The 27,292-nt window shown below is 33.3% G+C and overlaps 1 protein-coding gene across 2 annotated transcripts in view; it reads left to right on the forward strand.

Moving 5' to 3' along the window:
• Positions 1-27,292, forward strand: part of Sntg1 (syntrophin gamma 1) — a 317,747-nt gene that overhangs the window by 24,044 nt on the left and 266,411 nt on the right. For both annotated transcript variants that reach the window (XM_076836043.1, XM_076836044.1), the window contains exons 3-6: positions 12,701-12,757; positions 24,022-24,079; positions 24,689-24,732; positions 24,821-24,862. In XM_076836043.1, coding sequence (XP_076692158.1) covers positions 12,701-12,757; positions 24,022-24,079; positions 24,689-24,732; positions 24,821-24,862 — 201 coding nt within the window. The remainder of the gene's footprint in view (positions 1-12,700; positions 12,758-24,021; positions 24,080-24,688; positions 24,733-24,820; positions 24,863-27,292) is intronic.

Here is a 27,292-nt window from a genome sequence, read left to right on the forward strand (position 1 = left end):
GAAACATCTCAAAAAAATAATCTAAAATACCATCCAAACGAACTAGAAAAAAAGAGGAACCAACAAAAACAAAGCAAAAAGCATGAAGAAAATAATGAGTATGAATATAACTTGGTAAAATGAAAAGAGAAAATAGGTAGATAAAATCAAGTGGGAGAAAACCCTATTTTTTTGATGAAATTAATAAAGTTGACAAGACTCTCCTAAGACTTGAAAAATGAAAAAGACTGAAAAACTAATATTAGAAATAAAACAACAGAGATATCACTACAGGCCCTATATACATCTAAAATAAAATGATACTATGAGCAATGCTTCTTACATAGGTTTAACACATTAGTTAAAACAAACTAATTCCTCAGCACAAGTTGGTACAACTCACCCAATGTAAAATAAATTATTTGATTTTCCCCTGTAACTATTAAGGGAATTGAATTTGTACAAAGGACTATTAAAAAAAAAAGGAAATTTCCAGACCCATACATCTTCACTAGATGTCAGTCCTATAGATTGTCTTGCAGAAAATCAATTTTCAAGCCTATATTAGTATAATACTAAAACAAGACAAAGATATGTGGATGCTAACACACAAGGTGAGGGTGAGGTGAGAAAAGGGAGGGGCACAGGAATGAGAAAGACAGTAGAATAAATCTGACATAACTTTCCTATTTACATCTATGAATACACCACAGTGAATCTCCACATAATGTACAACCCACAAGACTGAGGATCCTAATTAGAATGAGATATACTCCATGTTTGCATAAACATGTCAAAATATACTCTACTGTCATGTATAACTAAAAAGAGCAGATTTTTAAAAATAGTGAAAACTACAACCCAATACTAATAATGCATATAGGCACAAAAATTCTCAATGAAATATTAGAAAATAGAATTCAGCAAGATATAAAAATAATTGTATGACATGAGTGTTTTTTCTTTTTATTCCAAGGATGTTAGGATGGTTTTTTAAAAAAATTTAAAAATTAACAAAGTTAGTTCATAATGAAAAGCTAAAAGCTTTCAGAAAACTAGTAATAGAAACGTCTACCTATTTTTATAGAGCACTGACAATCATCTACAGCTTAAAAACATACTTACTACTGAAGGATTGAATGCTTGCCCCCTAAATTCAGGCGAGAAGGTCTTTTGTCTCCTCTGCTATTCTATGTAATTCTGGGGGTATTAGCCAGTGAAATAAACAAGTTAAGGAAATAAAAAGGCATAAGATCTGAGGAGAAAAAATTTAGAATGTTCAATGTAATTGTCCACTTTAACATACTCCATACTCAATCTAACCCTCTCTCTTCATTTCCACCGCTAATTCCCTTTTCCAAGTCATAATCACCACTTATCTTGAAGAATAATATAACCTCCAAATTGATTCTCCCAATCTCAGCACTGCCCACCTCCCACTTATCTCCATTTTTTTTTTTTTAATGTGGTGCTAAGGATCGAACCCAGGGCCTCGCACATGCTAGGCAAGTACTCTACTGATAAACCACAATCCCAGCCCCTTCCAACTATTTTAAACCAAATTACTTCTGTGTCTAAAATCCTGTCCTGGTGTTCTATGTCCCACAGAATACCTAAGAACTGGCTGTCAAGATGTAGTGTTGCATAGGGTTTCCTCTTCCCTGTGTGACCCCACCTTCTATTTCTCCATCCTTATTGACCTTGAGCTGCAATGACATTTTTAATTCTTGAGCATCCTAAGCAAATTTCACCTCAAACTTTTGCACTTGATGGTCCCAACTCCTGGAATACTGTTTGTTCATCCAGGTATACACAAAAATTACTAGTTTCCCTCAAAATTCAGGCTGTACTCAAATGTAATCTCAAAAGGCCTTCTTTATCCCCAAATTATTCTCTGGCATAACTTTTGTTTAGATATTTTCTGCTATTATTCTGTCCTACTACACTGTGAACATCCAACAGGCACAGATTTTCCCTTTAACATTTTTTCCTCTTCTCACATTCTCCTTAACTCAATTATTTTGTCCTTAACAGAAGTATAAAATCTTTAATTTTAATTTGGAGTTCACATGTTTATCATTTCCCCTTATATTCTTGCTAGAGGGTGTTGAAAAACATCCATCTAAAGACCAGCAGAAAAATACTATCTCGAAGAAAGATAGGATAAATGTGTACACTTAGGCAGTATTTCCAGGCTAACTTAAGAAAGTTTCCTTCATTGAAATCTGTTAATTGAAATCTGTTAATACATTAAGTGAAGCTCTATAGCTTTAGGAAAAAAAATATATAGATAGATAGATAGATAAACTCTTAAGAAAAAGCACAAAGCAAATAGGACATATGAAAAAAAATCTACATATTCCTTCACATTTATGGTTTAATTCAGTGTAAAATCATAGTTTAAATAAAATTTTTTACTAGGGAAGAAAAACCAAGAGATATTAAAAATAAAAAATCCTGTGGAAAAGAAAACAAAGTTATGAGATGAAAGATCATCAACATATAGTAAAAGAAAGTTAAGATCGAAATACCTAAGGCAGGGTTGGGGGAGCGAACTTGAAATGATCAAGTCCTTAACTTCAGCGGTGGAAATCAAGAAATGGGTGCCCACACTATTAGGAACTTCTGAAACCTCTAACTGGATATCCTCTCACAGCCCACATCTCCTTTCACAGATTTCAACTTTAACAGGAAATGATCATGATATTTGCTTTGGGAATGAATAAATCAGAGGCCCAGCTGAGGTTGTGGTGAGACATTGAACAGAAAATCAAGGCATTAAAACAGTAAGATGAACAGTAACCCTCCCTCATGTTCATTTCTCTCCCAGAATACCCAGAACATCAATAAAAGATGCCTTTGAGAATAAAAAAAAGATAATCTCAACAGAAAATCCCCGTAGATACCAATATTTGGAAGCTCCTCAAACCACTCAGTCACATCTTTACCGTGTCGCCGATTGAAGTTTGATCATGTGTACATGGCTTCCACCATCATTTGGATGGTACACGTAAACGAAAAAGGAAAGATCACTAGTAAACAAATGGAAGGAAGAATTAAGAAGCAGCAAATATGAAGCCATGAAACAGAACCTAAACTGAAAAAAAAAAAAGTCATACAAATTCCCAGGAACAGGAAGAATAGAAGTTGCAGGGTGATAACTGTGAACATGTTAAATCTCAGTTAATTCACACTGGAACAAGAGGATGCATGAATTCAGGAGCGATATAGTCAGATTAAACAGAAAATTAGAGATTATGTAATCATATTATCAAATATTGTTGTTTTATTTAAATGAGTTTTACAAATGGAGGGGATGGATTTCAAGATAGGTATATAGAATATTGGGAAATTTTTAAAATTCATTGATAAAACTTCAGGAAATGCTAAGGATTATACAAGATGGAGATGTAATTATATTCATTAGCTCATGGATGAATAATATTTCAAAGTAATAATTTTATAAATATCAAATTTTGAATCACTAAAAGTTTGTAATTAAGCACCTCAGCTGTGACAGTTTAAAAATATTTATTTTTATGATATTAACAGTTTTGAGGAGTATTAGTCATGTATTTGTATGCTACCTCTCTATTGAATTACTTTTCTGATGTTTTTCTCAACATAAGTGAGAAGTCATATGTTTGGGGGACCAGGTTAACTATGTTCAGTGAGTCTGTTGACTCTACCTCAATCATAGGCACAGGTAGTTTGTGAGGCTTCTCCTCTGGGAAGTCTCTCTTTTAACCTTGCCCTACCCTATGTATACTATGTACTGGAAAGAAACCATGGTGCACTCACCACATTTAAGGACTGGGAGTCCGTAACCTCACCTCCTTGAGGACTGAGTATATGGATAGCTAATTGGAATTAGTTATCGTGCTGTGGTGTTATCTATTTTCTGCCACTTATTTATCCAAACCATTTGGTTACATGGATGAGGGCTCATGGATATTTATGCATGGAACTAAAATTGAATACAACTTTACTGATTATGTTTTTCAATTGTCAGTGGTTGCTACTTAAGTTTGTTTCTGTGATCCCTTTAATTTTGTCCCTCATTTTTTTTATCAATTCCTCATATCCTGATCCCTAAAAAATGCTTCAGACTTATCTTATACATTTTCTTTCCAAGTCCTCACATCAGCTGCTTTTCCTGGGAGCTCTGATTCATTTTATTGGAAAGTAATATTAGAAACCAAGAACCCTGGTGCTTGGTGTGCTATTACCTGTGATGTGATTCCATCATATTACCACTTGTTACAGCAAAGCCAGTCAGAGGAAGCTCCAGGGCCAGCTACCAGGTGAAGGTAGAGGGAAAACTGTGGCCAAGAGCTTTTATTCTAGTTTTCATGGGAAGGAATGGGATAGGCAAGCCAAAGAGTTAGGATTAGCTATGTGAATTATTACAGTATCACTCCATGGTATAAGGACTTTCCATGGTTACCTAATGGCTGGTTCTGAAGTGATTGGGGCAGATGACTAACACCCTGGAATGTGAGCAAGGTGGTTGGGATGTACATTTAATCAGATATCAAGAAAGGGAATCAGCCAGTCTCTAGCCATGACATCATAATCTAGATCAAAAGGGTATTTAATTTAATCACACATTTTACAGGATATCGTTTTTTAAATATCTCTCAGCTGAAAGAGTGTAAATCAGCATTATAACAAAAGTGACCATTTAGTTATTTCAGTAAATAAAATATTAAACATTTCAGAAATATAAGTACAGATTTGTACTATTATTAATATCAATATTTATCAGTGATATGAATCTTTTTTGAAAATGATATTGTTGGAGACTCTAGTAAAGGAAATAATAGATACTACTATAAATATTAAAATATTTTTACCTTGCAATTTGAACATTTTCTAAGACAAAAAATTCACTCAAATGTTCTTTCTATAATATGCCAAGAAGTCTTGTTGAGACAACATATTCAAGCATGATTGATTAGATAATTAAATTCATTGAGTTTTTGTTTCACACAGCCTTTGGGATAGCTGTTTATCTGAATCAATTAGAAGTCCCCTGACAGAGTTAGGCAAAGAGTAGATTAAGCAAAAAGAAATGATAGATCCATTACTGTCTTACTGTTAAAAAATAGGAAAGAACGGGGCAACACATGTGTACTTTCAGCTACTTGGGAGACTGAGGCAGGTGGATAGTAAGTTTGAGGTCAGCCTTGACAACTTATCAAGACCTTGACTCGAAATAAAAATTAAAAAGGACAGGGGATGCATCTCATTAGTAAATCACTACTCAGTTCAATCCCCAGTACTGAAAAAAGAAGGAAGGAAGGAAGGAAATAAGGAAACAAAATAGAGTAGAGGGCAAACTTGTTCAAAGGTATAGAAAACTTGATCCTGAGATTCATTATGGAAATGCAAGGGATTTATAACAGCCAAAGCAATCTTTAAAAAGAAGAAAAGAGTCGGAAGATTGACATCTGGTTTTAAAACTGTTTATGAATAGACAGAATTCTAGACATAATTATGGCCATAAGAATAGGCACATAGGTTAATGAAATAGATTTGAAAGTCCAGAAGTAAATTCTTACATTTACAGTAAGTTGATTTTTAGCAAGATTGCCAAGACCAATAGATGATCCATCTTCTTCTCAGAAAATGGTGCTGGGACAACTGGATATCCGCATGCAAAATAATGAATTTGAATATCTTCTTCATACCACATACAAAAATCAGTTCAAACTGAAATAAATATTTAAACATAAGAACTAAATACTAAAAAAGTCTTTGAAGAAAACAGATATATAGCATCATAACAAGGAGTTAGGCAATGGTCTTACCAATGTTACACCAAATATGTGAGAAACAAAAGAAAATTAAAGTATACTTCACAAAAATTAAAAATGTTCATTCTTCAAAGGACATTTAAGAAAGTGAAAAGATAAAAACATATGTTTATCTAGAATATATAACAAACTCTTGCAACTCAGAATAAAATAGGCCATCAAAAATGGTCAAATGAAAGTTCTTTAAGAATATATACATATGTGTGTGTGTATATCAATAAGTGTATATATGAAATTTGTGTATATATCAAGTAATCAAATAAAAAATTACAATGAAATGTAAATCAAAACCACAATGAGCTTTTATTTAATCATTATTAAAATGGTTATAATCAAAAAGCCAGATAATAACATGCATTACAGAAGTGGTGTTCAAATTGTTTCCCATTCATTGATGGTAGGAATGAGAAACGGCGTCACTACTTTGGAAAAAAGTCTGGCAGTTCCCAGTCCTACTTGTTATATGTCAAAGAGAAACCAACACATATCTCCATAGGAAAAATTGCACACAGATGTTTACAGCATCATTGTTCATAATAATCAAATAGGAAAAACAACTAAAATGTTTATCAATGGGGGAATATATACATATAAACTATGATTTAGCTATGAAGTTAAGTGTTATTTTATCAGTAAAAAAATGGAGTATTTACACAGGTTATAATATGGATGACCTTGAGAACATCATGATAAAAAGCCAGACAGTAATGACCACAAATTGTATGATTCCATTTATGTTAATGTCCACAGTATGAAAATATAGAGAGATGGAAATTAAATTAGTGAATGCCTAAGTCTGAGATACAGAATAGTAATTGAAGGGTATGGCTATTTTTTAGAGTAATGATACAAAATCCTAAAATTAATTGTGATGGATGCATATTTCTGTAACCATACTGCCATTGCATTACACATTTTAAATGGCAAATTTCATGTCATGCACATTATATCTCAAAAAGGATATTTTAGAAAAGAAAAAAATATAAGTTGTATAGATCCACATATCCATCAACATTCCTGTAAATAACCATCCATATTTATATTAAGTAAAACATGAGTTTATACAGATGTCTCTATCTTCCATTACCCCATCTAGCCTCTTGCCATTGCTTATTTATAAACTCTCATTCCATCAGTAAGAAACATGACTTCCCCCATACATCATTCATTTACTTTTTATTAAATATGTACAGCAATATTAAAATTGCTAACCCAAACCTTGATATGATACAACTTTATCAACTTAAACATAGTATCAAGTGCTGGGAGTCATTGAATAGAAATAAATATTTGTAATGCATTTAGATCATTTAGTTGCAGTCTATATTTCTTGTTGAGATCCCTCAATTGCTTAAATGATTTTAAAAATACATTAAGATTTACTCTGTGTGCTCAAAAGTCCAATAGCTTTTAACAAATGTATGGAGGCAAGTGCCCACTATCATGATATCACATAGAAGAATTTCATTCCCCTATACATCCCCTGTGTTTCACCTATTCAACCTTTTCCCCTTCCCCTGAACCCTGGGCAATCACCAGTGCTTTCATAGTCTGTAGTTTCCAGAATGTCACATAGAGAGAATCCAAGTATGTAGTCTTTTCAAACTGGCTTCTTTCTCTGAACGATAGGCAATTGAGGTTTTTGTGTCTTTTCATGGCTTCCAGAGCAGACTTCATTTACCACCATCCCTCACTGGAGTGATACATTTGTTACAACTGAGAAGCCTACATTGACACATTATCTCTATGCCTTTGAACAGCTACCAAGATAAAAGGCATTTCTGTGTCAATAAAAACAAATTGCTGTATAATATTTCATTATACAGTTGTACCACTATTCACCTGTTGAAGAACATCTTAGTTAGTCACTCAATGATGAATACAATGGCTATAAACATTTGCAGGGATTTTTATTGTAAATACGTTTTCAAATCAGTTGGGTTAATAAGACTAGAATTCTGGGATCATATAAAACTAAGTTTGACTCTGGAAGAAACTCTCAAATTCTTTTTGGGGAAAAAAATGTTTGGCCATCTCTTTTTTCATTTAACATGATTATTTAACTTTGATTTAGACCCTGTGCTAAATGTTTGGGAGAAAACTGAGAAAAGACACATGTTCCACCTTCAGAATTGTGTAGAGGATGCTGGAGAAGATGTGGAGGAAAAGGAACACTTTTACAGTGTTGGTGGGATTATAAATTACTGTAACTAGTATGGGAATCAGTATGGAGGTTTCTCAAAAGACTAGGCATGGGACCGCCATATAATCCAGTTATACCACTTCTCAGTATTTATCCTGAAGAATTAGTCATCATACTGCAGTGATACACACACATGTTTATAATTCACAATAGCCAAACTATGGAACCAGCTTAGGTGTCCATCAACAGATGAATGGATAAAGAAAATGTGGTAACTATATGTAATGGAGTTTTGTTCAGTCATAAAGGAAAAGAAAATTATGTAATTTGTAGGTAAGTGGATGAAACTAGAGACTATGATGTTAAGTGAAACAGAACATATGTTAAGTCAATCTCTAGTCACGAGTCATATATTTTCTCTCATATGTGGAAACTAGAGAGGGAAAAGGATAGAGAAGGTGGGGACAGATCTCATGAAAACTAAAAGGAGATTTGTAGAAGAAAGGAACTAAAGGGTGGGAGGCACAGATGGAGCAGGAAGTCTGGGGTGTGACCAAACTCTATTGTTATATTGTGTGTTTGTATTTATACATAACGACAAATCCCATCATGATGTACAACTATAATAATCAATATACACACACATTTAAAATAAATAATTGAAAGTGCTATGAGAGCTATAATAACATGTGTAGGTTTTTAAAAATTAGAAACTAATGTCATTGTTTCTACCTTCAGCACTTTATCTATTCTTCCTTAGTTGTCAAGGGAGCTAACTGCATTTCCTATCTCTTAAGCTATAACTTCCTTATTTCTATCACATAAAAGCTATACACTTTTCTAATTGCTATTCTCTCTAGTGTGTGCATTGTTTCCACTCCTTCCTAACTTTCTCATATCCATATTTCAGGAATTTCTGTACCTGCAATATTTGATGGCATTCATTTTGTAGAATGTATAGTTCTCATCTCCTATGATCCATGTAGTCTGTTTGTGTGTGCACTGTGTGTGTTGTGTGAAACATAATAGTCTCCAAGGCAGGTATGATAATTTTTTTCTATAAAGCACATTAAGTATTTAAAACAAACTTGCTTATCACATTGATGCTAATTGATGGGGTGTGCAGTAAGTCTTTTAAAACCACATATTATTATTCTTTGCTTCCTTGTAAGGAAGAGGAAGTTTTATCAAGATATTTTCTATATGAGATTTCACAGGAGCACCAGTTTGAATTTTTGTGTCTTAAAAAATAAGATAACAATATCAGTTCTTTCTTACCAGGCAATGATATTTAGGACATTCAAGATGTGACTGAGGGCTGGGGCTAAGGCTCAGTGGTGGAGTGCTTGCCTAGCATGTGTGAGGTACTGGGATTGATCCTCAGCAGGACATAAAAATAAACAAAGGTATTGTGTCTTTTTAAAAAACAAAAGATGTGGTGAAAAACACTTCACGTCAGTTTCTGGTATTCTCTGATTTATGAGAATAAATCATGAATGTATTGTTGAAGCAATTCATTAATGCTACCTTTAAATGTTTTGGGGGACAGGAGGGAAGAACCCCATATGGAGACATGGAAAGAGAGTGGCAGGGCTGACACAAATGTGAACAACTAGGGATCAGCAAGGAGCCAAACTATGGAGTTATTTCCCTTCTTATGCTTCCTGATGCCTGCAGTCACCAATTTAAAATTTTGCTTTTAAAACATCAGGTAATTTGGCCAGATGCGATGGCACAACTTGTAATCCCAGCTGCTGGGGTGGCTGAGACAGGAGGATCACCAGTTCAAAGCCAGCCTCAGAAATTTTGGGAAGCCCCCTGTCAAAATAAAAATAAAATGGGCCAAGGATGTGGCTCAGTGTTTAAGCACCCCTGGGTTCAATCCCCCTGTACCAAACAAAACAAAACAACCCACAGAACGTAGGGTTGGTCCAACACACTCAACTTTAGTAAAAGTAGCTTCTGCAGCAATACCATACCGCAGTGTGCACGTGCGCAGGCGCATGTGTGCGAGCCTTTGAACAACATGGAAATAAGTGCTGTTACTGAGGTTTTGGGCAGTTAGTTTCTGCTGACTGTGGGAACTCCTCTCTGCATCAGCAATTTTGTATTTGATTTGGAACTTGTTCTAAATATTCGCCACCAAAGATTAGAAGGCAGACTTGGAGAGAATGAGTAAAGCCGTTGCTGTCGTGGCTTGAGACTATTTTGCAAGATGTCTAGAAATTTTAGTTGATGGGGCTTGCTTATTAAAGTATATTTTCTCTGACAGCAGTTTTAAGACAATTGACATAGGTTGTCCCAGCTGACTGCCCTGGTTGGCTTTGCATACATTTTATGGTATCAAGCGTACATCAGAATTAAGTTTAGAAAATAATTAAGGAAATAGTTTCTGACATCAAAGAACTTTAGTTCGGTTTGATGGGCAGTCTTCTGAAGGCAATATTTCTGTTTTATAAGAATAAATATCACTGTTTAATTTCCTATTCTTATCATGGATCCTCCAGTGTTTGAACTATTCTATGATGTAAATATTTATTTAAATGTGAGGTGGATAAATATTAATTTGATATTTCAGTGACTATTCCTGTCTAGAATAACAGATTTAGGGTGTGTATCTTAATATTCATTTAATTTCTACTAGTTACCAGGGCACATCACAAATATTAAGCCTTAAAAAAAAAGTTGTTACTGATTTATTTATCATCATTTTGCAGATTTGGAAACAATGGTTCACAGAACTTAAGTAATTTGACAAATACATTAAATTGTGGATATGTGAGTCATTAATAGGTTCTGATTTCAATTTCAATACAGCTTGCAATGTTCAATTTCCCTTTAATAAATCTTTTTCTAAAAAATAATTTTAAAATTAATTGCTTTTAAAAGATTGTCCTGTTCAACAAAAGGACACTACTAATACTCAGGTTAAATTATAAATTTTTTATATATATATATATATATATATATATATATATATATATATATATATCATGTTATTAAACCTGGTTTTAACTGGTACCTGCAGGAATGTTTATATGCATAGTTTTTGCAATATAAATTCTAAAACACTGAATCTTCTCATACATGTGGTGGTACTGGTGGTGAGTAATGTAACAGCAGGCTTTGAAATAAAAATATAGAGTTCATGGTATCATTTAATACTATATTTTATATTTCAAGTTCACATAATTATAATGCACGTGTAACTTATCTGTATGCATACAATTTTAATGTTCATTAGAAAAATTTGAATGTCAAGTAATAAGAGTTATAAAGTTAAAAGTGAAATATATATTTAAAAAATTAAATTTCTTAGCAGATTGGCCAAAGGAAAATAATTTATATTACCAAGTGCTACTCATGTGCACTTACAATTTTTAATAATTTTATATTTATCTCCACTAAAAGATTTCATTTCTAATTAAAAATAAATAACATGATAATATTACTTAGTTTATGGTATAATGATCTTGTTCTTAAAGTATGCTCATGTTTTATTTATAAAAACTAAATATTTGACAAAAAAAAAAGAAGCTTGACAACTCAGTGATAAGTTATTGTCCTATCAAAATGTTTAGCAAAAGCCACTGGAAGCACACTATTTTCAAATTTTCTCTTAATTATTCTTCAATGTATGTGTTTTGCATAGCTCACACAGAAAAAGGGAGTGAGGGAAAGAATTCATCCATAAGAAAGAGAACAAAATTTACATTTGGGGATATAAAATCTAGCCAGGTAAATTGGGTATTTGTGGAAATACAGGGTTTAGATTATATATGAATATGTATATATAGAATATATTATATATAGTAATATATACAATATATTATATATCATATAGTGTATGTGTATACACACATACATATTATATATACATATATATTCCAAATGCTGAGGGAAAAGAATGGGTGGGTTCATCAAATGGCTATGCTTTGTAACAGGTTCAAGAAGACTTATGTGAATAGACCAGATTATAGCTAAAAGCTTTCACCCATCAGCATTCCCCCAGAGTATGCGTTATGTAGAGATGATGGCCTTAAACAAAGCAGTATTGATTTTTCTAATTGAAAATTACAGAATTTGTCCAAATAAGACTCTTTGTGCTCATATCATTGTCTCTGTGATTTTTTTTTTCTTTAAATCACATAAGCAAGTAATGGAAGTATTGTTTCCATTGTAAAAGGATAAGAGAAACTGATTTTGAAAACTGACGATTTCATTATCATTTTTATTTAGTCATGTGATTCGTTCTTTTTCCAAATAGGTAATTAAAGATTTTGAATATGGCTTGTTCACAAATTTGATCTTAGACATCATATGCATCATTCATGTGCTGGGGCAGGGCAGTTCCTCTGCTCAATTCTCAGATCAAATGTGTTGGTGGTGGCAGAGATAAGTCCTTGGCTAATGAATATTTACCACTGACACTGAGTTACTGTTACATTACCAAAAGCTTGCCATTCTTAGACAAGAATAGAGTGCACAAAAGTAGGAAGTCTAAAAATCAAGATTCAGAATATGTCCCAAAATACCATGGAGAAAGACTTAATTTATCAGAGTTTAATAACAATATTATTTTGAGAAGTTATTGACCTGCAATTTAAAATTTGTAAAATGCTCTATTAATTACAAGTTTGGAGTTGCTTTGCTGTCAAAAAAGATTTTTTTTAAAGCAAAAACAAAACCCAGAGGAATAAAATGTATGAAAGTCTAGTATTAGGAAGCACTAACCACTCTTAAAAATCCTGTCTTTCAGGAAAGAACGGTGACCATCAGAAGACAAACAGTGGGAGGATTTGGATTAAGCATAAAGGTAGCCCACCTTTCCAGTCTATCCTTACACAGGCCAAGTGTAAGGGATGAACTCTTGTGAATTTTAATGTTTGCCAGTTAATAATTAGAAAATATTAGCTACAGCAAGCTTCTGAATATTTAGAGTGGGTTGTCAATTAAGTAGGTTCTCATAAAACTTTGACCACCCTTTATCTTTTGCTTGGACATTTGAGAAAAAGTTTTGAGAATTTTAATTTAGCTAGCATGGAATATAACTTATTAACATTCTTTATCTGGTTTATTCTTTTGCATTAAATATGACACTAAATGTACATCTCTTCCTTTAACCCACCAGAGTAAGGAATGCTGACCTGCAGTGAATAGAAGAGATATAAATTTCATACTAACAAAAGACCTGATAGTATATGAAGGATTAGTTTTATTCTGTTTTCTTTTTCTTTAACTGACAAATTTATTAAAGAAGTAACTATATCTTATTTAACAATGCCCCCATTTCATTTATTATAAAACTTTTAGGGCTTTCATTTCTGTATGTTATTGACTATTTGAGATGTACTACACCTGCAATTTATTATCGTTTTAAGCAAAAGAAATTATGAAAAGAATGGAGATTGTATAAAAATTGAAGCTAGATCAGCAATTTAAATGCCTTTACCAATACCACAATTCTGCATAGATAAATAAAATGTAAATTCATATTGATTCTTGGCTTAGACATTTACTTATGTGAGTTGAAAATCATTTATAATTCTCAGGTACACATTTCATGAAATTTTAACATAGTTCATGTTATGTACGCTTTGAAGTTAGAACTCTGAACTTTGTGAATATCAGTTCTGGTCAACTTTGTGAAAATAACCAGGAGGAAAGATCAATTTGCAAAAGCATGATAGTGTCAGTGATGAGAACATTGCTATATAAAATGTTAGTTTTAAAGCATATTTCATATTCCAGCTAAGACTAGGGAAGCATGCAGAACAAATTGCAGGAAATGGCAAGTATGCCATGGGGATTCCATTATCAGTAGATAAGGATTTTTTGGTTTTGATTTTTTTTCCTGCTAAGATGTTTATTTTGATTATTTTGAAGACTTTATAGGTACCACTGAAGATAGTAGAAATTCCATGAACAAAATCTAATAGTGGAAGTTGATTTCATTTGAGTTACACATTTTTCCTGATCTTGTCACTAACTTTATTATAGCAGCGGACTCTGAAACATTTTGCAATTTATTTTTTAACCCAACAATAAAATACTCTTTATTTTGATTAAAAATACCACATTTTAGCTTAGACAGTTTTTAAAGCATCAAAAAGTTTCCTTTATTTAAAGCTTTTCATTGATTACACTGAATTGTACTTGAATTTTCATATACTCATATTTTCATATATCAAATACTTGAAATAATTTTCAAGTATTTATGTGTATCTATCCTTAAAAATAGTAACTACAAAAGTAATATCTGAACTCTGATCAGTTCCATATAATTCAGATATTTAACAAAAAGGAAATTATTTCAAACTTCTTATATATACACACTAATAAATATCAATAATTTTATTTAGAATGGTATTAATTTATTCCAAAGGGAATGCTTTTATATCTTTTCATTTTCAATTTCTTGTTTGAGTTTTTCTTCTTGAAATGATGTTTCATTCTGTTAACCCATATCAAAAGATGATTGTTTATTTTAAATAGCAAGACTATGATACAAATATCTTTTTTGTCATATGTGAATTGAATGAACTACTGTGCTTATCTATTAACACTATTTTCTTTAGATCTGAGAATTTTAAAATTCCATGTAAGGAACATTACAAAACATTCTAAGTGAGAAGCAGAATTTATGTTGAATCATTTATTGCTGTCAGGAGCAATTCTGAGCCAATAATATAATTATGTATATATACACGCACATAGTTTGTCTTTATTTACTTCAGTTAAGGAATCACTGTTGGCTCACACTAGAGGTTTTATAGTGAGAATTGTTAATTAAAGCTTTAATGTCTGCACTAGAGTTAGCCAAAGGAAGATGGTGTGGTAGATAACTGAAAAGGTATTTACAAAAATAGTTATGATTCCTGTGGGTCTTCAGGTGAATTGCACAAAACTCAGATGCAGAGTACCTCAGTTTCACCTTCCAAAACTCTTTTTCAACAGGGTACAGTGGAGCATACCTGTAATCCCAGTGGCTCAGGAGGCTGAGGCAGGAGGATCACTAATTCAAAGCCAGCCTCAGAAACTTAGCAAGGCCATAAGCAACTCTGCGAAATAATACTGTCTTTAAATACAATATTAAAAAAAGGGCTGGGGATGACTCAGTTGTAAAGTGCTCTTGGGTTCAATTCCTAATACCGAAAAAAAAAAAAAAAAAAAAAAAGAAAGAAAAAAAAATGTCTTTTTTAAAATCTTGACTGAGGAGTAACAAAATGTTCTTTTTTGTCAAAAGCACTAAGGTTCTCCATTGCACATTGTTAGAGAAGTCAGCTGACAGTGCTCAGTGCTTCTGACAAATCTCTGCTCCTAGGACTTTCCTGACAGTCTCCACTGTGCCTGATGATAATCCCTCAGCTCTCCCATATTGTAATCAGTGCTTAAAAAGTCGATAGGCAACTGTGTGAAGAACATTCTCGTGTGGGATTTTTTTTTTCCTACTGCATGTTGTTTTGTTTTTTTTTTTTTTTAATAGATGTGCCTCAGTGGCTTTAGGTTGCAGGTAACATGCCATCCCTGAAGCTTCTGTTCATAAATCCTTGGTGTCCCTGTCCATGGTACTGTTGGAGATGATGCAAATCAGATTTTATCTCCATTTACTTTCTCCACCTTGTATAAGACAGTTATGAAACTTCTGGAAGAAAAAGATATGTGCAGGAAGATTAGAAATTGAGGCCATTGTTTGTCTATTCAGTTTAATTATAGAACTTTGATATCTTTCCTTGAATGACTAATGTTAGAATGAGACCTAGAACATATAGAGGATAGCTGACTTCTAAAAAAATTCCTGAAATCCCAAGATATACAAGAAAAAATAATAGATTTAGCAAAAATGAAATTGTATTGCATTTAAATCTTTAAAATGATTAATTTTTAAAATATGGTTTTAAGTAAGTTTTAATTTATTTTCTTTTCAATTATTATCTACTGCCCTCTTTATTATTATTTTTATCATTGATAAAATTTTTGGTTTGCATTTTTAGGAATTTATTATAAAATCTGAGACTCTTCTTTGAAAGCTATGCCATTTTTTTTGTGGGGGGGGAGGGAGGCTGGCTACCAGGGATTGATCTCAGAGACACTCAACCACTGAGCCATATTGCCAGCCATATTTTGTATTTTATTTAGAGATAGGGTCTTGCTGAGTTGCTTAGTGCCTAACTTTTTCTGAGGCTGGCTTTGAACTAGTGATCCTCCTGCCTTAGCCACCTGAGCCGCTGGGATTATAGACGTGTGCCACAGTGTCTGGCCCATACATATTATTTTAAATTATAATTGTATAATTATTTTAAAATGCTTATTAAATAATGTTCAAAAGTATTAAGTACTCAGTGTGGAACACAGCCATCCAGAAACAATTGAAACATCAATTTCATTGAGTTAATGTTGTAATTATTTATCTTCACAGATAAATTTATTTCCTAGATACCTAAAATCCCAACATTTGGTAATAATTTTGTTTTGCATGAAAAAGTAAAGACTGAGACATCCCCAGCTCTTTTTTTTAATATTGTATTTAGAGAAAGGATCTCGCAGAGTTGCTTAGGGCCTTGCTAAGTTTCTGAGGCTGGCTTTGAACTAGTGATCCTCTTGCCTCAGCTTCCTGAGCTGCTGGTTTTACAGGCATGCACCACCGTACCCTATTCAAAAAGGATGTGGTGGTACACGCCTGTAATCCCAGTGGCTCATAAGGCTGAGGCAGGAGGTTCACAAGTTCAAAGCCAGCATCAGCAAATTAGCAAGGCCGTAAACAACTTAGTGAAGCTCTGTCTCAAAATAAACTATATAAATATAAAAGGCCAGGGATGTGGATCAGTGATTAGGCACCCCTCAGTTTAATCCCTAGTACAAAAAAAGAAAAAGACCAAAATTACCTACATATCCATGTCCATTCTAAATAGAAACAAAACAATCACAAACAGTGGCCTGAGTTCAGAGGTAGTCCTGCACCCCGATGCAGCTGGTGGAGGATGTCTTGACCTGAGAGGTGCCATGCACAGGCTGGTCCTCACTCCTGTCTTCTGCAGTCTGGTGAAGAACTTGTTCTCAATTCATAAATAAAGCGATTCTCCTTTGTCTGTGGATAGTGTGCCCATGCCAGAATCAAATTATTTTCTCTGCCTTCTTGTTCCTTATTATAGTTTTTCTGTCATTGCTATTTAAGAAGTCTTGTAAGAGCCAGGTGCGCTGGTGCATCCTTATAATCACAGTCACAAGGCTCAGGCAGGAGGATGACAAGTTCAAGGCCAGCCCTCAGCAACTTTGCAAAACCCCTCAGCAACTGGTGAGACACCATCTCAAGGTAATAAAGTGCTGAGGATATATAGCTTAGTGATAAAGCATCCCTGAATTCAATCCGTAGTACCAAAGAAAGAAAAAGAGAAATATCTTTTAGGAAACCAGATATAAGGAAATGAAATTCGAAAGTGTGTCTTGCACATTCATACCTGGACCATGACTTTTTTAAAGTGACCTTTAAGTATCTTTATCTGACCATCTTTTATCTGTAGACCCCGATTCCAAAACCTCAATGTGAAGTTGTCTATCTTCCCCTTCAAATGCTTTTACACATTCAAACCTCTGCTCCCAGTTCTTCAGGAAGCCTTGCTGATTTATGCTATTTTTACTCTGGGGTTGCTTTTCCGAGACATTCTCATACCTGCTATAACCTAGGTCCACCTTTAACCATGAACTCCTGGTTATTTTCATTATTCACTCTTCCTTATTTAAAATATCTTTCACAATGCAAGAAACTGTGGAGTTGTTTTTTTTTTTTTTTTTCTCATTCCTGGTATTAGTTTTTGCTTTTATTTGTGTCTCAGTAGAAGATCAAGCTCTTCTATTTATATTTTCCCCAATTTCCACAAAATCCATACCCATGGGTTTCTGCAGTATCTAGGCAAAAGAACCACTAAACTTTTCCTGCTAATTGCATATTCTTGTCTTTGTTCTCAGAAGGAACCTACTTCTTTTGAATTGATCAGATTAATCAAGCTAGCTAGGGTATCATCTATATTTTCCTACAGGTCTTCTGTATCCATGCTGGTCTTGCATATGGTCTCTAGACCTGGCTGGTTTTCCATGGCTGTAGCAGAATTCCTACTGGTATTATCGGGTTCTTCCTTGAGCATTGGGCTTGTCTTCTACTCCTGTATCCCTTTTGGTCAACTCTTCCTTTAGTGTTCATCTCTGTTGTCTGGACCATCCTGGGAATTACAATTTCTATAAAAAACTCATAAGTCTTCACAACTACATCCAAACATACTGCCAAGATTTTGAATCATACACAGGATCTAATACCTTGTATTTTGCTCAGTCTTAGCAGAATGACTGTGAGGACAGTCACTGTGAACAACCCATTGTCTTGCCCTTTGGAGACCTATTTACTTCCTATATCTTTTAAAATACAATACCACTCATGTGCACATTATACCTATGGGTATTTCCAGGGAAAGAATATTGTAAACATGACTAGAAAACATATTTTATGCAGTATTTTCCAACAAACGTAACTTTTCCTATGTAAACAATAAGTGATTAATATTCTCTAAGTAAGTGTGTGTGTGTGTTCAAAGGTGATTTCTATTTGGAAACATTAATTCTGCAACATCAAAGACATAATTAGTGGTGGCACATGATGGTCACTCCAGCAACTCAGGGGGCTGAAGCAGGAGGATTGCAAATTTAAGGCCAGCCTCAGCAACTTAGCAAGGCCCTAAGCAACCTAGTGAGTTCCTGTATCAAAATAAATAAATAAATAAATAAATATAAATACATAAATGATGCTGGGCATGTGACTCGGTATTAGAGTACCCCTAGGTTCAATTCCTGTTATCAAAAATATAATGATTATTACCATTAATAATCTTATTATTTATAAACAATTGCTGATATTTATAACCTAGAGTCATATTCTGAGATAAATATTTCATGTTCTTCTTAATTTGACTTTATTATTTAGCAAGGTATATTACTGTTGTTATTCCTTCCAGAGGCAATAAGATTAAATATTAACAGGTTCAGTAATTTACCCATTCTTATAAGTAGCAAACCTGGGATTCAACCTCATGACAAAGCTCTTACTCTGAGAAACTATGCCCTATATTTATAAAACCTGGACTAAATTATCCCTAACATCTACATTTGAGGACACAAGCCATGTTTCCACTATTATTCATGATATGATTTTTTAAAAAATTGAATTGAATGGATAAAAATAACCAGGATTAAGCAACTAATTTCCTATATTGACAGTTATTAGTAGTATCAAATTTAACAAATAAAAACGTATCTTTATTGTAGATGTAATAAATTTTTGTGTTTTACTTTGTAACTGATTTCTGAGTAAATCTATAAATAATAACTGTTGATATAAGTGGACATTTATTTCAATTGTTCTGTCCCTCAATTGTTTTTGCTTGAGTCAGGATCACTAGTTTCTACAATAGACAAAATGAATATGTACCTTTCCAACATAGAAATAGGGAGAAAATAGTCAGATAATCAATTTTAATTCAGGATGATGGATTAATCCCAAGGGTCAGTTAAAACCACTGGAACACTTTACTTGAAAGACCATTTCTTAAAACTTAAACAGCCTTACTGAGATAAAATTCACATACCATAAATTTATTGAATTTAAGTGTGGAATTCAATGAATTTTCATATACTCATGGATATGAGCAACTCTCAGAACATTCAATTTCAAAACATTCCATCATATTAAGAAGAAACCTCATATCATTTTGCTATAAATCTTTGAGACCTGCAACCCCACCTCAGCCCTGAGCAACCACTAATCCATTTTCTATCTCTACAGATTTTCTTATTTGGGATTTTCATATGAAGGTTAACATATACTATATTGAAAAGGTCATTGATTTTTACCAAAACAAAATTTTGGGCAGATAATAATGGCATCTAAATGGATAATGGTACTTCCCATATTCTTTCAGAGGATATTTTTCGATGCCTCTCCCATACCTGTCCACTTCATCTCTTAACTCTAATTATCTTGTTGCTGTATGCTTACAAGAATTGTCTTTACTCTTGATGAAAGAATAGTGGTAACGTCTACATATTATTTTTTTTCCGGAGCCCAGAATATGCTTGCTTGCTTGCTTGCTGAGCTGATTGATCAGGATAATGAAAATATTGAATTAAAAAGAGTTATGTGTTAATATTTTCAATCCTCTAAAAATATTCAAAGTTTGATTCAGAGGTATTTCACGGTCCTGTTGGCAAAATTGTTGTGTAGAGTCCTTTAAATGCTTTAGACAGGATCTGTAACCTTGTTCCTACACAGACCGCTGTAATATGAGTTATGCTTTGGAAAAAAATAACATTACAAAATTGAAATATGTATTCCTTGATATCTGGGCTGCAGTTTGGAATATTGCATCACTCTCCCCAGTCTTGGATCCTAACACACTCTGGAATAATAGTAATTGGTTAATCCAGTCTTTCTCCAAACTATGTTCTGAGCCCTGGGCCAGGAGAAGAGAGTAAGGGAGCCCTGTCTTGACCTCAGGCCATTTACTCTTCAGTCTGAAAGTAGGCTGATCAAATTATTATGTAAATAAATAAAAATCACAGCCATGATTCAATGTTACCTAAGTGAATTTACTTCAGGCAGAGAAACACTGGAGGAGGGAACATTTTTAGACTTATTTCAAATATGGGCAGGAGCTTACCAGGTTAAGAATAAGGAAAAACATGCCAGTAAATATTGACATCCTTTGGTGTTCAGAAGGATGGAGCTATGGATTTGTGCTGTCCAGGAAGGCTGAAGCTACACAACAAAGGGCTGTTATTTGATTTTTATTCTAAGTGTAATGGGAAGCTTATTACCTACTTTAAAGAGTGCAAGCCACATTATTTGACTCTTACCTGAAAAAAATCTTAAATTCCCCTATTTAGTTCCTGAACCAAATCTAGTTAACTTTAATAGAGCTGGGCTGCTCTTCACATTTCATCCAATGAATGAAAGAAGAGTCGTTTAAGGTTCGAATTCTATCTTCTGAGTTTTGTTTTAAAATTTGCTATCTAATCAATAAAGTCATTTTCTGAGATTAGTTTAAGAATTCTTTCAGAGCTCCAAATATCTGATTTAAAAGCACAAAACAAAACAAAAACAAGTATAACAAAAGAGCAAAACCATACTTGGACTCAAGCCATTCTAATTTCAGGATAAAGTTTACACCTAACAGAGAAATGTTGACAAAACAGGGATTAGTTACATCTTGCCATTAAAAGATAGCTATAAACTTGAATGCTGAGGAACAATTGGCATTGAGTTAACCTCAGAAAATCATTATCCCTGCTGCCTGTTCCCTAGAAGGACCCCAAGAATCAGCATCTTTCTGTCCTTCCATTGTAATTTGTTTTTTTAAAAAAATATAAGCCTTAAGAAAAATTTTGCATTTTCATGTCCTATTTGTTGACTTTAACTCTGGACTTAAGGGCCCTATTCCCTTTCAGTCTGTTTCCCTCTGTCTCTACTTTTTAAGAATGCTGTGAATTCCTAGTGCTATGCCCACTTTCTCACCAACCTGTTTATAGAGACTTCCTTAGTTTGCTGGTTGTGAGGTTTTGAGCAAGTTACTTCAGCTTTCAGTACCTCAGTTCTTTCATCAGTAAAATGATGATGATAATAGTTCCTACCTCCTAGGTGCTTTATAAGAATTCAGTGGGGCTGGGCATGCTGGCACACACCTGTAATTCCAGTGGCTCACTAGGCTGAGGCAGGAGGATCACAAGTTCAAAGCCAACCTCCCTCAGCAATTTAGTGAGTCCCAAAGCAGTAAGACCCTGTCTCTAAAGGAAGATTAACATTAAACAGGGATGAGAGGTAGAAGGGAAAGGGAGAGAAAAAAAAAAAAGAAAAATTTTGATTTCCTACTGGAATGAGAGAAAAGTACAAAATGTAAAAACAGATTAAGGGAAGAAGACATAGAGACAAAATTGGCATAAACAATGTTGTTTCTGTCCCAAAATACATTTAAACTACAATTCATTGGTTGATTTATTTCATCTTGTTGTAGTACCTAAAAATTAACTTGGTGATTAATTTGAATGAATTAGATTTTTCTTCTAAAAAGCTTGTAGATGCATCCTATATATCTTTTACAATTTACAAGTATCTCTAGAAATTATCAGTAACTACAGTCTAGGACTGCAGACACCCCCCCCCCCCACTTCTCTCTCTCTCTCTAATTGGTTCTTCTTAGTTATACATGACAGTAGTAGAATCCATTTTGATAAAATTATATAAGCACAGAATACCTCTTATTCTAATTAGGACCCATTCTTTTGAGTTTAAAAACCTTTATTTTCAGGATTTTTTAAAAGACATTATTCTATGCATTGAGATTTTATCAATGCACAAAACATAGTACCAAAAAATTTTAATGGCTTTGTGTGGCTCACCTTCTAGTTAGGGACAGGGGAGGGAGAAAGAAGATAAGTAATAAATGTAGGAAATGGATTAAAATTATAGAGAGTTAGAAGTTGATAAGTATAATGGAAAAAAAAATAAAATGAGAGCAAAGGATTAGAAATAGAATTCTGATTAATGCATATTAAGGGTCTTATTAAGGGTCTTAAAATGGATTATTCTAATCTCATTTTAATGCATGTGATTTCACTAATAAATTTTAAAGATAGATTGCATTAGAAGTCTGTCTTTAAGCTGAAGCTACCCTTTAGTTAGTGTTTATTGTATACTAAAAAAAGCACTTAATTTCTATCACACTGTCATTCAATAATCATTCTCACTCTGATCAGATGAGAGACAGAATCATTTTCGGATCATCTGGATAGGATCAGAGCTTATAGAGATATAATGACTATAAAGCAGGAATAGAATAAAGAACCATTCTAACTTATGCTAGTGACTTCCCTCACAGTGAAGGTGGGGAAAATGCATATTGGGCTAATGGGAAATGGTAAGAGAGAGGGAAAAAAAGTATTGAGAAGTGAGTTCTAATTTCAGGCTGAGCAGGATAATTTATATTATCTCACGTGTCATGTTTGTTTTTAATATTTCAGCAGGAGAAAGGATTTTACTTGTCAAGAAAAAGTTGAATACTACTGCTTTCCCCCAAAATGACTGTCTTCTGTTTAAGTATACTCATGAATAGACATTCATGGGGAAAACAAACATGTCAGTTCTAAAATAATTTTTTTTGTTCCTGAAAAGAAAATGCTCAGGAGGATTACATATTCTAAAAATAGAACAACTCTAATGGAATTTAGATTGTTTTTCAACTGTCTTTTTTTTAAAGTGATAGGTTTCTATTCTATACAAAATTTTATTCCCTGTATTTTTCAGCTATTGCTTTCATCCTTATCACAATGATGAAACAGGATATTTATTTTTTTGCAGTTATTTTAAGCTTTTATATTCTTTTTCTTTACGTGAATTTAGGTTATATGTCTCCCCCCCCCCATCTCATTTGATCCAACAACAAAACACTACTGCAGTATTCTTGGCAGTGCATTTTGTTGTGTAATTTGTTTATTATGTGCCTTCACACAAAGAAGAATTTAATACTAATTAAGAAAATGCAGATATGTCAGTTCCCAGTGTGCATATGCACAACCTGACTTTGGTTGTACATTTATGCAAGTAAAAATCTCTTCGGTCACTTTGTACTCAGGAAGATCTCTGCACTGTTAAAAGTGTCTGGTCACCAGCATAGAATAACTTAGCCAGAGGATGAAAATATAAAATCATCTAATGTTTGGAAACCTAAATAATAATTCCCATGATGGATAGCTTCCTACAAAGGGCATCAAAGTCCATGTGCATTTAATGACATTATTAGTCTTGTTTGAGAAATAAAAATACTTTCCAAATTAATTGATATTAATTATTGAATATATGAGCAGAATTCCAAACTCCTTGATAAAGGTTCATGGAAGTGCTACCTGCTTCTATTCTGCCTGGTGTCCACAGAACATGCTCATCATAGCTTGTACAGTTTCTTTATTGAAAGCTTTCTTTCTTCCTTTCTTTTCTTTTCTTTTTGACATTAAATAATACAATATATGATTTTATATTTCTAGGGAGGAGCAGAGCATAACATTCCAGTTGTCATTTCAAAAATCTCCAAGGAGCAAAGAGGTAAATTTTCATTTTTCTCTAATAGCCATTTCTTTATAACTGCTGTTGAGAGTGATTCAACAATTGGTATATGACTAGGGAGCTCCTCCATACCAACAATCAGGCAATAAGAAACGGATTTGGGGGATACCATCACAGAAACAGAACAAGGATAAACTTTAATAAACAATGTAGCCATGTATATATTAGGTACAGTCAAACATTAACTAAAACTATTTAAACAATGTAGTGTTTATGAATAAACTTGTAACTATTTCCATTTTCTTAGTTGGTGGATTGGGTATCTAACTCTCAAATGTTTTTCACAGAAACACCATGAGTATAAGTGCATGAAAAAATTAAGCCAGGCATTCAGATGACTCACTGATATTTTGCAACTGTAAGATCTGAAATGATGGAACTATGTAGAAATATCTCTGCTTGTGTTTCAGTAATTAAAATGGGTTGAATCATTATTATTTTGAATTTTCACTTTTGTGGATCTTTCAAGATAATAGTAATGTAAAGCTTTTAACTTTCGTTTCATTATTCTATATTAATGAAATAAAACAACTTATTTTTCAGATGAAAATAGTCAGTATATAATCAACTGTTATTTTTCATTTATAGCTGAACTTTCAGGACTACTGTTTATTGGGGATGCAATTCTACAGGTATGTATTTTATCATTATTAAATGCAACCAAAAACTTAAGTCAGTTTATAATATGCTATGTGAAAATATGCTTTCTTTGCTTTGCAGATAAATGGGATTAATGTGAGAAAATGCAGACACGAAGAAGTGGTAAGTTTACATTTTCCTAATTAACATTAGGAAAACAAATGTTCAAATTTCCTGAATGTTCAAATAAGAATGTTATACATTGGTAAAAATGATCATTGCATTTATTAGGAAGATATTAAATTCATCAGTGTGCTATCAAACTTTCAAATGCTCTTCTACTTGATATGTTTTCCTGTTTGAAATGAATCACTGAGTAGTATGCAGTATGAAATGTATTTCAAAGAAATACTTTAGGATGGTCATTTGCTATATTTCCACAGTTTTTCCATGAATCTCTCCCAGTAGATGTCCACCTGGTTTGTCTCTAGAGAAAATATGTTTCTAAATCCTTGCAAACGTTTTAGAGTTTATAAACAATGAACTTATTTCTGTAAAATTTTGTATAATAGTTGTAGCAACAAATGGAAGAGCATTTAAGTTGTGTGTGTGTGTGTGTGTGTGTGTGTGTGTGTCCATGTGCATTCTAATGCAGGGAGTGGAGAAGAGAGAGATTTAATCTCAAAGTAGGCAGGTTTAGCAATAAGAATTACCATTCATTTTTACCATGGCATTTTTCTTGAATGTTTCTCATTGTGTAATTCTGAGGTCCCAGATGTAGATATTCTAATTAAGCAAGTTTGGATGGGTCTATGAAATTGGATTTTAGTAGCCTTTCTAAGTGGGTCCATTGTAGGTAACTTATTTTAGTTGTAGATGGACACAATACCTCTATTTGTTTTTATGTGGTGCTGAGATCGAACCTAGTGCCTCACATGTGCAAGGCAAGCACTCTACCACTAACTAAAACCTCAGCCCGTGTAGGTGACTTTTAAACAGTACTTTGACGGAGAGGTTGAAGAAGTTCTTTTGGAGCTGGTGAAATGACTTTAAAAAAAAAAATGAACAGGAAGGACAATGTCAGGCATTTGGAGAATATATGTTGTGGTTGATTAGATATTATTATAGATCCTTCACTGAATTGGGGTTTCAGCTCATCTGGGAAGGCATAGAGGAGAAATTATAATTAAAAGTTTATACTAGAGGATCAAACAAAATGAAGAACACTATATTCCTTTTTTCTTCTCATAGCTCTAGTGCATTTGGGTTTGGGATACATTGCTCCTCTGTTAAAAGTTACTTGGAGAAAACCATTCTGCCATATTAAAGTATTTCAAATGTCAGAGTGGCAAACTCAAGTGCTTGAGAAAACCACAGTTTTATAAGGATGTGATGTTACAAAGGCTTCTTGATTATGAGCACATAGCATAAGTATCTGATTGAGGTTTGTTACTATTCACGACCTGACTTTATCTTCTCAAATACTTATTTGGGCCATCTGATTGCCACTGTGTGCTGAAAATAATATAAAACATGTATTTCAAGCCTGAAAATTTCAACAACTATGTACAGAGGAAAGAAGCATTTTAGAAGGAATTTTTGAACAAACGAGAGAAGAGCATAGCTCAGAGCTCTCTATTCTTCAGAATCCCAGGTAGTTTTTAAATATAGCCATTGAAGCAAAGATATTTCTAACTTTAATCTTTAATTTTAAGTACAAAATGATTTTCAACTCATTACCGAGGGAATAAACACAAAGTGCATTCTCTTTGAAAGCCACATGCTGTTAGTTGGAATCACGCTTGCAATATGCTCTTGAGAGGCAGGCGGTGTGCTTAAACAAACTGTGATAGAGCTTTGATTAAACAGATTAGTGTTGAATGGAAGATTAGAATGCATTAATAGTGCCACTTAAGATGATGTTCGTTCTGATTCAAAAAAAGAGAATTTAAAATTGCATTGCAAATTTTTAATGTTTTTTTTATAATAAATGTATTTTTGAGAACCTTAACCCTCCAAGTCTTGGAATATATATGTATTAATGTTCTTATTTTATTTCTAATATTTGACTTTCCAAGAGCAAATAGATGACTTTGTCCTCACTGCTTATTACCTAAGTGAATGGACCTATATCTCAGAGGGAACAAGGTATTAATTAAATGTTTAAGAATCCATTTATATGGGTTGTAAAAACAAACAAACAAACACAGAAGCTCAATGGATGTAAGTAGTTTTGAAGCAACATGCTGTTGTACCACATTCCTTATAGAATTTCAAATTCTAAAATAAATTGGGCAGAGATGACATGTTGATTGTGTGTTTTGCTTGGACTCATTTACTCTATTTATTGACATTGTTAGAAATTCTACATTCATCCCTGATCAGTTTCACTTTTAAGGCGACTTCAATAGTTTAGCTGCCATTTCTACATTGAAGTTATAAGCTCTGATCTATATGGAAGGGGGAATCTCAAATAGGTCACTGTGAGCACACAGTAGATTTCTTGATGAAGTTCTGCAGCTAAATCCCTAAAATCCCCAAACTGAAATATTTGCATTTATATGTTCCTCATGACACTGGTTTTGGTTGACAATTAAATCAATTCTGGGAATC

The sequence above is a fragment of the Callospermophilus lateralis genome, chromosome 16 (genome assembly GCF_048772815.1).
Source record: "Callospermophilus lateralis isolate mCalLat2 chromosome 16, mCalLat2.hap1, whole genome shotgun sequence".
Taxonomy (NCBI): Eukaryota; Metazoa; Chordata; class Mammalia; order Rodentia; family Sciuridae; genus Callospermophilus; species Callospermophilus lateralis.